The sequence below is a fragment of the Protobothrops mucrosquamatus genome, unplaced genomic scaffold (genome assembly GCF_001527695.2).
Source record: "Protobothrops mucrosquamatus isolate PMUCROS unplaced genomic scaffold, P.Mucros_1.0 scaffold1232, whole genome shotgun sequence".
Classification (NCBI taxonomy): Eukaryota; Metazoa; Chordata; class Lepidosauria; order Squamata; family Viperidae; genus Protobothrops; species Protobothrops mucrosquamatus.
Genome location: NW_015387439.1, coordinates 669,561 through 680,024, shown reverse-complemented (window position 1 = coordinate 680,024; position 10,464 = coordinate 669,561). Strand labels below are relative to the sequence as shown.

Genomic DNA, 10,464 nt, shown 5'->3' with positions numbered 1-10,464 from the left:
GAAGGCGGGGTGGGGGACGCCGAAGGCCAGGCCAGAGGAGGCCCGGGCAGGAAGCAGATCTCCTCTCGCGCTCCGGCGAGGGGATCCCAGGAAGCCAGCGGGATCTAGAGCACGGGAGAGAAGACCCGCGACCTCCCAACTCCCCCCCCCCACCCCCAGCCCCGCTTACCTTGGCCGCCAAACGCTGCTCGGGGCGACTTGTCCGGCGGGCGGTGGATCTCCTGCGGGATCTACCACGCCCGGACTACTCACTGCAGCGGATCAGCCGGGGAGCCCGCGGGGTCCTAGCGCCTCTTCGCCTCCACGCAAGCCTTTTGCAAGCGGGCGCCCTCCAGAGGCTCTCCGCTCCTCCGCCCCCCCCCCGACTGTCCCGGACATCATTGCTGGGGGGCCGGGGGGGCTATGCCCGACCTAAACTCGGCCCGAGACGGGTTGCAAAGCTGTGGAACAGACCGCAAACGAACAGGACCAGCTGCTTGATTGACGCATTTCTTTAATTACTTAATTAAAGACCCCGTTAATCCCTCCTCCAGGGTCCAGCGCTGGTGGGCTCGAAGCGGTGAGGCAGGTCCTCAAGTTACGACCACAACCCAGCCCAAAACTGATGTTGCTAAGTCAGTGTTTCTCAACCTTGACAATTTTAAGGCATGTGGACTTCAATTCCCAGAATTCCACAGCCAGCATTGCTGGCTGTGGAATTCTGGGAGTTGAAGTCCACATGCCTTAAAATTGTCAAGGTTGAGAAACACTGTGCTAAGTGAAAAATTTGTTAAGCGTTTGCCCCACTTTACAACTTTTCTTGCCACCGTTGTTAAGGGAATCGTTGCATCTGTTAAGTCGGTAACATGGTTAAGTGAGTCTGGATTCCCCCGTTGACTTGGCAGGCCACAAAAGCAGATCACACAACTTTTAGACACTGCGTCTGTCATAAATAGGAGTCAAGCATCTAAATTTTGGATCACGGGACCACGAGGAATGCTACAGCGGTTGTGAGTGCGAAAAACAGTCCTAAGTCACTTTTCTCAGTGCCGTCGTAACTTTGAAAGGTCACTAAATGAACCCTTTTGAGGGGAGGACTGTCTGAAATACCGAGTGAAAAAAACTAGCGAGCATTCGGGGGCCCCTTGACATCAGGTTAGCCCAGCCATACTTAGCTGGTCGGAGGGAAGCAAAGTGGGCGAGAGCTGAGTTCGAAACGTGCATCGGAGGGTCATGCCCAATTTTATGGGGGCCACAAGGAGCCTATCTGGCACCTTTGAGGCCCCAGACCCCATCACAATGGAGGCCACAACTCCGCTTTTGCACCAGCCATCGGGCACAAAGAAGGCTCCACACATCGCTGCCCCTTTGCAGCCAGGCACGTCGGTGGGCGGCCAGGGGGTCCCGGCTGAATGGGCAATTGGGATGCACCCACCATGGGGGGGGCATCAAAGGTGACCACTGCCTGGGCAGAAGCGTTGCAATTTAAGCCAGGGCACTCCTGAGCAGGTGCAGAGCACCTGGCTGCTTACACCAGGGTTTCTCAAACTGGGTAACTTGAAGAGGGATGGACTCTTAACTCCCAGAATTCCCCAGGCAGCACGCTAAGGAATTTGAAGAGCGGTGGAATTCTGGGAGTTGCAGTCCAGCCTCTTCAAGCCGAGCTCAGCCGAGGGGGGCGTGGCCTCCTCTGCCCCGCCCCCCGGGCCTTCGCCGCGCCCGCCCTCGCCCCGCCCCCAGGGCCACGTGACGCGCAGGCCGGAAGAGGATGGCGGCGGCGGCGGGCGGNGGCTCCCGCCGGGGCTGCCGCTGCTGCTGCCGCTGCTGCTGGCCGGGGCGGCGCTGGGTCCGGGGCCGGCCGGCGGAGCTGCATCGGAGCCGGGCCGCTGGAGCCGGACGGCCGGCGGGGTGAGCGCGGGGGCGGGGCCTATGGCGTCACCGGGAGGGGAGGGGGCGTCGGGGGGATCCCCGGGAGACCCCCCCCCCGCAGCCTCCGCCGCCCCCACATCCTGCACGGCGCCTGGCCCGGGAGAATGGGCAGGGTGGTGTGGCCGGGCGGCCCGAGGGGGGCCCCGGCTCGCTTCCCTCCCACCAGGTCCACCCCAGCTAGGCTAGATGGCCTCGGGGTGCCCCCTGCCTTCAAAGGGGCCGCCTGGTCGGGGTGGACAGCCGGGAGGACCTCTGGCCGGCCTTCCAAGGAGCTGCCCTGGGAGGGTCTGCGTCCTCTCTCTGCCCCCCCCCCAACGGGGGCTGGGGTCCCTCTCTCTGCCATTGTTGGATGGTTACCCCTCACCCACGCTCCCCCCCCCGCCAAAGACCCCAGCAGCCTCCCATAGCAATTGCTTTCACAGGGGCGACAGACAACTTTTTTTTTTATGAATGGGGGTGGGCACACAGGTGGTCCTCGACTTACGACCACAATAGAGTTTCACTTGCTAAACAAAGTGGTGCGTAAGGGAGTTGCGCCTAATTTTATGACCTATTTTTGCCACGGTTGTTAAGCAAACCAGTGCTGTTGTTAAATGAATCGTATGATGGTTAAGCGAATCTGGCTTCCCCTATTGACCTTGCTTGTGGGAAGCCAGCTGGGAAGGTGGCAAATGGCAATAACTTAACAACTGGGTCTCCTGCTCAAGCAGGGGGTTGGACTAGAAGACCTCCGAAGGTCCCTTCCAACTCTGCTATTCTGCACTCATCTGTTGCCATTGGAGAAAGTTATTTGCATTTATTTCCTCTTTTTACCTTAGTGTGGTCAAACCAGTGTGGGAACTGTTTGCCCTACTTTCTCTTGGTTGGTGAGAAATAACTTGCAATCTTGAGCAGGAAAAAGCACCGTCTGTGGCTAGTGAAAATCCCTCGCTGCTTTTTCCAGCCACCAACAGTCAAATCAGAGAGGGCCCAGCCAGTGAGCGGGGTCTGACTCCCCCGCTCACTGTTAACCATGATAGCTTATCAGGATGCATGAATCCGATAATAAGAACTCTTGGTTTGATGACCTTTGTAACACGCCTCTGCAACCGGACATTTTTATGGTTCAGATTGTAACCTGCCAGGAATCTCTCAACTACAGCAGGTTAAAATAAAAGTTGAGTGAATAAAATAATAGGCGTTGGCTATCAGCCGGTAAGGCAGACCGGCAGTGAGAAGAATTCCTGGGTTTAGTCTGCCTTACATCATTTCCACTGAAAGTTTCTTTGTCCAGAGGAAATCTCTGGGTATATCCTGAGAAAGAAAGTTATTCCGTGGTATTCTAGATGGACTTTAGGAACAGGATGGATTTGAACTCAAGCCCTTTGTGGCCAACCCTTTGTGCTGTTCTTGCCTTGCAGAACCAGGGAGAGAAGCTGTTTGTCTTCTCCAAGACGATGTTTAAAGGGACTTGGATTATCCTCAAGTGTAAGTACTGAGCCTCCTGCAAGCCGGATAATTAATTTGAAATTTGCACTAGCTGCGGGTTGCAGGATTTATATATATATATATATTTATACTGACAGTTCCCCATGAAGTCTGCAAAAACTGGGAAGGGCTCCTGAACGTGACCTGGTACCTCCGCAGTTCCCACTGCCACCATGAAATTTATATAACTGTGAGCTGCTGATCTTCTCAGGGTGGATTTGGAGGGACGGGGTGGGGAGGGCTGGAAATCCCCCCACCCCAGGGGCTGGGCAGGAAGGAAGCCCCCTCTATCTGGGCCCACTTCAGAGAAGGTGGATGGGTTGAGGTTTTTGAGTGGGTGGGCTCTTAGCTCTTAGTAATTTCCCCTCTTTTTTTTTTCTTTCTTTCTTTCTTTCTTTCTTTCTTTCTTTCTTTCTTTCTTTCTTTCTTTCTTTCTTTCTTTCTTTCTTTCTTTCTTTCTTTCTTTCAGGACAATGAAGCTTTGACCTACTTGAGGAATCCTGACATTGAGGCCAGCGTCCCTGGAGATGGCCAGTACATCTGGAACTCCACCTTGGTTAAATGCGGCCAGTTTCACAAGGTGCGGATCCAGCCTGCAGGACTCTCCAGGGGTGGCCTTAAAGTGATTTGAAGACCAGGGTGTCCTCATTGTGGGAGGAGGGCACCCCGATGGGTGAACAAGTGGGGGGCTCCTGAGAGAAGAGAATATTTATAGCTCAGGGTTGAACTGTGGGGTCTTCGGTGCTCTCTGATCTTGGAGGTTTTCTTCCGGACATTTCACTACCAAACTAGATAACATCATCAGTGCTAGAAGGGAGGAGGGGGGGAGGAAGAGGAGGAAGACTGTGAGGTGCTTTGTGATGGTTTTTCTGCAGACGTTTCATGACCCAACTAGGTGGCATTATCAGTGCTGGTTAGGCTCCACCAATCAACATCTAGATAAGCAGGGATTAACATCAGACAAACAATAAAGCAGAAAACACCCTAGTCAAGGGGGAAAACACACTAACACGGGCAGGGCAAACAACTGAATATAAACAGAGGCCAACCCCCCCCTCCCTTCTACCACTGATGAAGTTACCTAGTTGGGTCATGAAATGTCTGCAAGGAAACCGCCAAGCTCAGAGAGCACCCAGGACCCCAAAGTGGGGAGCTCATAACTTAGTCCAGGTTGAGGGGGGAGGTGGAGCATTAGTTGGAAGGTCCCAACTAATAAAACTGTCTTTTCTCCTTTCTGTTTCAGTTGAGTGTCCAGGAACTCCCACATCCGAAAAAGTTGAAGCACCTGCCAGTTCAAAAGGTAACCAATAGGCAATGGTGGACAGGAAATTGATGGGAAGGGCACAACTTTGCTTTCAGTGCTGTTGTAACTTGAACGGTCACTAAATGGACTGTTGTAAGTTGAGGACCACCTGTATTTAAAAGAGCAAAAAAAAGGTTGTATATCTTCGCTTTAGGGGCTCTGAAATAGATGGGACATGGGGGTCCCCCCCCCTTCTTCGCTCTCCTGACTTCCGCTCCCCTCTTTTCTCTGCAGACTGCTGTGGGAAAGAGGGAGGCTCCCAAAGCAGCAGAAGACAAGGCAGACAAGAAGGAGAAGGGGTCCAGCCCCCCAAATCCAGATGCCCAGAAGCCCAGCGAGATCAAGGACACAAAGCTGTCTCCCTCGGCCGATGAGAAACCGACAGAAGACCCCAAGAAGAAAGTCAACGGGACCAAGATAAAGTTAGAGGTTGGTGGTCTCCATTCACCCGGGGCCTTTAGTCTCTGCTCAACCTTTCCCAACTGAAGACCATCCAGATGTGCCTTGATGGCAACTTCCAGAATTAATCCCTCCCTCCCTCTGTCCATCTTGTACAGCTGCCCATCTCCAGCCAGTAACTCTGAGTGGCGAGCAGTCATAAAAGCAATTCAGACAATGCCAAAAAAAGGAGAAATCCAATCCAATCCGCAGCCAAGAATGAACTTATTTACGTTTTCAATTTACCTGGTTTTTATCTTTTACCATTGTTAAGCTGCCCAGAGTTACCTTGAGGTAAATTAGGCAGCCAGTAAATTTTACAAATAAATTAAATTGAGCAGCCAAGAGATATTATAATTGGTTACTGTCAACATAACTAGGAAACGGGACCCTCACACAGACACACACCCAAGACCCCAGGCCCAGGCATACAGCCAGGTCTTCAAAGACTTCCGAGAGGGCAGCAGAGTTGGGGTCTTCCTGATCTCCGGAGGGAGGAGGTTCCAGAGGGCAGGGGCTGCGGCGGAGAAGGTCCGTCTCCTGGTGCACCACCGGCTGAGATTCCTTGGCCAAAGAGCATCCTGGGAGCTTCAGATCCAGAGCTCCAAGTTAGAGAAGGTTAAGGCTGTGGTTCTAGGCTTTGGAGCAGAGGTCATCTTCAGAGGTGGAGAGATGGTGAGGCTGTCTAGTGTTGGAAGTTGGTCTCTGGTGCTCTATAGCCTTCCCAACATCTACAGAAGGACCATTGAGATGGTCTACAAATGGAGGAAGATGGTATAGACCAGGGGTAGGCAACCTTGGCTCTTTTATGACTCGTGGACTTCAACTCCCAGAATTCCTGAGCCAGCATGGCTCAGCATGGAAACCTCTCCCTTTCCCCTCAGCATGGCTGGCTCAGGAATTCTGGAAGTCCACGAGTCATAAAAGAGCCAAGGTTGCCTACCCTGGTATAGACCACTCTATGGATCCCATTTCCTGCTGAGAAACTGACCAACTGCTGTCTCTGCTGCTGCTCTCTAGGCCTGGCTCTGAAGGGTGATGGGGAAGAAGGTGATCCATCCTGTGTTGCAAGCAGCTTCTCGATTTACCTGAAATATATATATATATATTTTGTCTCTGGTCTAGCCTGTCACAGTGGCTGAAACCTGGAAGGATGGCCCGTACGTCTTCATCCTCAGCATCACGAGCCCGTCGCCCAACTGGGACCTCTCGAGTAAGTGAAGGGTCCAGTTTTGATGGACCAAGCAAAAAAATACCTTCTGATTTAAGTTGACTTCACACGCAGAGAAGACTATTATATCCTCTTCGAAGGAGACTTCAGTTGGGGTGACGGGGGGCAAGGATGCTTCTTTTCCAACGGTTCTGTCCCTCCCACCCAATCTATTTTGGTCACGTGGTCTCCTGCCCAAGACTTTGAGGAGGCCACTGGACAAGAATGCCTCCAAGCCTTTCTTGAATCACCCTTGTCCTGGGAAAGGAGTGGTAGCTTTCAGAGGCCATGCTGGGGGACTGAGATACAGCTGCTCTGTTTTGAAGAGCGATCAGATGCCCACCAGTCTGGCAATCCAGGAAGGTTGGATTGGAGTTCCATCAGGGGCGTCTCACCTCCTGCTTCTTCTCCAGAAGTTGCTAGTCTTCCGTGAACTTTTTCACCCATGTCTTTTTCCCGTTCTGCCTTGTAGTTGACGTTCACATGAAACATCCTGAGTACGTATACATCTCTGCCTCGGAGTGGCCCCTCAAAGTGGTAAGTTGAAGACCCCGTTTTGTGGCTTGGGAGATGGATGAGCAGAGGGCATCCTTTCACCCCCCCCCCAATTTTTGCTCACCCTCCTGGGCCTTCTCCCTCCCCCAGTTCTACATGGTGATGTGCATCGTCTACGTGCTCTACGGCGTCTTGTGGCTGAGCCTGCTGGCCTGCTACTGGCGAGACATTCTGCGCATCCAGTTCTGGATCGGCGGCGTCATCCTGCTGGGCATGTTGGAGAAAGCCGTCTTCTACGCCGAATTCCAGAGCATCCAAAGCGAGGGAGAATCAGGTGGGTAGAGACCCCCCCGGTCCGCGGTGGGGTCAAACTGATGGCTCTTCCTGCTTGCTCAGCGCAGGACCCTCTGGGTGGACTAGTGGACTTCCTGTAATGTCCCGGAAAATAATTCCATTGTGAGTTTCCTATAACACTCATAAATTAATTCCAATGTCTTTTTGTTGGGCCTAGCAATTGTTTGGTCAAGCAACTTGGATGCTCATCTTAGTTTGCTTTTCTTTTTTTTTTAATAGATATTTTATTGATTTTTAACTATAACAATCTCCAGTGCCTGGTGTACAGTGTGTTGTCTCGGTTTATATTTTAACAAGAAAAAAAAGGACAGCAATAATTAATTAACAGTGATTAATGATTAAATGATTAAATTTTATAATTCCATAATTAATATATTAATTAAGGTACAAAACATTAAAATGTTAAATATTCAATAAACCAAAATATAAATAAGGTTTTTTTTTAAATGTATGGACTAATTGAAAAATGTCCACCCTTTGCACAGTGCTGGCCGGCTGTCCAGTCTCCCTCGCCATTTCAGAGTAGGATGGGCATGGTTGTTGATTGGGGAGGATGGGTGTTTGGGTCCTTTTCCTCCACGGGGCAGCCATTTGAGTAAGCAGGGGATCGGCTTCCGTCTGTCAGAAATGGTGTCGGGTCTCCTGCTTGGGCGGAGGGTTGGACTAGATGACCTACAAGGTCCCTTCCAACTCTGTTCTTCGAGTCTGTTCTGTGCCGAGGTTGGGCCCCGTTTCCTCCCTTCCAGGCCGGTCACCCTTCCTCTCTCTGTTCTTTTCTCCAGTTCAAGGGGCCGTGATTTTCGGGGAGGTCCTCTGCGCGGTGAAGCGGATGCTGGCCCGGGTCCTCGTCATTATCGCCAGCCTGGGATACGGCATTGTCAAGTGAGGAGGACGGAGGCACGAGGGAGGGAGGGACGCCCGGGGCACGGACGGAGGGCACGACAGCCGGCTGGGGGACTTTGGGGCAAAATGCTGTTTTGCAGCCTGACCCACCTCGCAGGCTCGTGGTTTGAGGGGGGGAACACGATCTCTCCCGCTTTGAGTCATGCAGAATAAAAGCAGCTTCTAAAACTTGTCATCTTCCCAGAGACCTTAAAACCTGTGTTGATTTTCACTTTTGTTGAATGACATGAACCAGGGTCAACCACCCCCGTAACAACACAAGGGAGATTGTGTTTGTCTTGGTCATAAACAGCCAGAGTTCAGCTTGATGGCAGGATTCGTTTGCTTGTTTATATCCTGGCTTGTTTTTATAAACGTATCAAGCAGTGAACATACTTAACACTCCTTCCTCCTCCTCTTTTCCCCACAACAACCCTGTGAGGTGGGTTGGGCTGAGAGAGTGACTGGCCCAAAGTCGCCCAGCTGGCTTTCGCGCCTAAGGCGGAACTAGAATTCATCATCACCTGGTGACTAGCCCAAAGTTGCCCAGTTGGCTTTCATGCTTACCCTCTCCTGGTCACCCAGCCGGCGCTCTTGCCTACGGCAGGACTAGAACTCCCAGTCTCCTGGTGATTGACCCAAAGTCACTCAGCAGGCTTTCATGCCTAGCGTAGAACTAAAACTCCCAATCTCCTGGTCGTCGGCGCAAAGTCACCCAGCCGGCTTTCATGCCTGAGGCAGAACTAGAATTTACAGTCTCCTGGTCCTCGGCTTAAGACCTAACTACAATAATGCTCCCCCCCTGCTCCAAAATCTTGACCCCCATTGTGATGCCCACGGCTTCTCTCTCGCAGGCCGCGGCTGGGCGCCCTCCTGAACCGTGTGGTTGGCGTCGGGCTGATGTACCTGGTCTTCTCCATCATCGAAGGCGTGCTGCGGGTGAAATCCGTAAGGGGAGGGACTCGGGGGCAAGGGGGGTGGGCCGGGGGGGCTGGGAGGGAGCCCTGCGGCCGGGTGGGCCAGGGTCTGCTCTCTCAGCCTCTGATTGTTCCCCCACCCCAGGAACAAGCTAACATAGTCACCCTTTCCTGTGAGATATTTCTTGCTTTTGTGGACTCCTGTATCGTCTGGTGGATATCCTTTGCCCAAAATGGCTGCCCCGCTCCTCTTTCTTGCTTTCAGGGTGTCCAGCGGGGGGGGGGGGTTGCATAGCCATGTGACCCCGTTGGGCACTCTGCAACTGGCCTCACTTTACGTCCATTTGCAGCATTCCACGGGGTCAGGCAACTCCCATTTTACGACAGTTTTGCTTTAAGCCAGCCTTCTGATTTTTGGCCAAAACGGCCCATTGTGTTCACTTTATGGTCATCATAAAAGTTGCAACAATGGGTCAGTCCTGTGACTGACCTGCTTTACGACCATCCTGGTTATAAGCTGAGGACTAACTGTAAGCGGGCTCAAATCTCACGTGTGGGTTTGAAAGCCGCCATCTAACTCTTTTCTTTCCTCGGTCTTCCGATCCTTTCCCCGTAACCCACTGACCTTTGCGGACCGGTCATCCCCACCCTGTGTCGTCCCCTGTTGCTTTCTCTCCTCGTTCTTCCTCTCCGTCACGTTTTTTTTTTCCTCCTTCTCTCCTTTCTCTCGTTTTATCCCAGGCTCAGGATGATTTGGTGCTGCTAGCAGCCATTCCCCTTGCTCTGCTTGACTCTGCTCTCTGCTGGTGGATATCCTCTGTGGTCCCGGCTTGCCGGAGGGGGGGGGGTCAGGTGGGGGGGCTCTGGGTCCCAGCCCTGCCGCCTCCTCCTCCCCTCCTCCCCAAACAGTTGGTCAACCTGTGGGCTTTCGAAAGAGAAGAGGTGGCCCAGGCGATAGGAGGCTCTGCTCATCTTGAGGGGGCTTCAGACTGGGGGTTGGAGGGCTTTGTTGAGTTCTCTTGATCCCTTGATGGGGCTTGGAGTCCTGGTGAATGATCCCTTAAACATGAGCCAGCCTTGTGCGGCAGCAGCCCAAAAAGCTAATACAATCCTTAGTTGCATAAACAGAGGCATGGAATCCAAATCACGTGAAGTGTTAGAACCGCTTTGTAAAGCCTTAGTAAGGCCACACCTGGACTACGGCATCCAGTTTTGGTCCCCACATTACAAAACAGATGTTGAGGCTTTGGGGAAAGCGCAGAGAAGAGCAACTAAGATGGTTAAAGGCCTGGAGACTAAAACACACGAAGAACGGCTGCAGGATTTGGCTAGTAGTCTAAAGAAAATAAGAAATGGGGGAGACATGATAGCAGCATTCCAGTATTTGAGGGGCTGCCACAAAGACTTCAACTCCCAGAATGCCATGGTATGCTAGCTCAGGAATTCTGGGAGTTGAAGTCCACAGGTCATAAAGGGGCCATAGTTCCCCA

General features: G+C 52.6%; 1 protein-coding gene across 1 annotated transcript in view; it reads left to right on the top strand.

Annotated features, from left to right (window-relative positions):
* The first annotated feature begins 2,936 nt into the window (after positions 1–2,936).
* The window catches only part of LOC107291961 (transmembrane protein 87A), a 15,212-nt gene continuing 7,684 nt past the window's right edge, over positions 2,937–10,464 (top strand). The window contains exons 1-12 of the mRNA XM_015821014.2: positions 2,937–3,020; positions 3,309–3,375; positions 3,474–3,565; positions 3,845–3,955; positions 4,619–4,675; positions 4,913–5,107; positions 6,242–6,329; positions 6,799–6,863; positions 6,972–7,155; positions 7,958–8,057; positions 8,912–9,005; positions 9,120–9,213. Coding sequence (XP_015676500.2) covers positions 2,937–3,020; positions 3,309–3,375; positions 3,474–3,565; positions 3,845–3,955; positions 4,619–4,675; positions 4,913–5,107; positions 6,242–6,329; positions 6,799–6,863; positions 6,972–7,155; positions 7,958–8,057; positions 8,912–9,005; positions 9,120–9,213 — 1,231 coding nt within the window. The remainder of the gene's footprint in view (positions 3,021–3,308; positions 3,376–3,473; positions 3,566–3,844; positions 3,956–4,618; positions 4,676–4,912; positions 5,108–6,241; positions 6,330–6,798; positions 6,864–6,971; positions 7,156–7,957; positions 8,058–8,911; positions 9,006–9,119; positions 9,214–10,464) is intronic.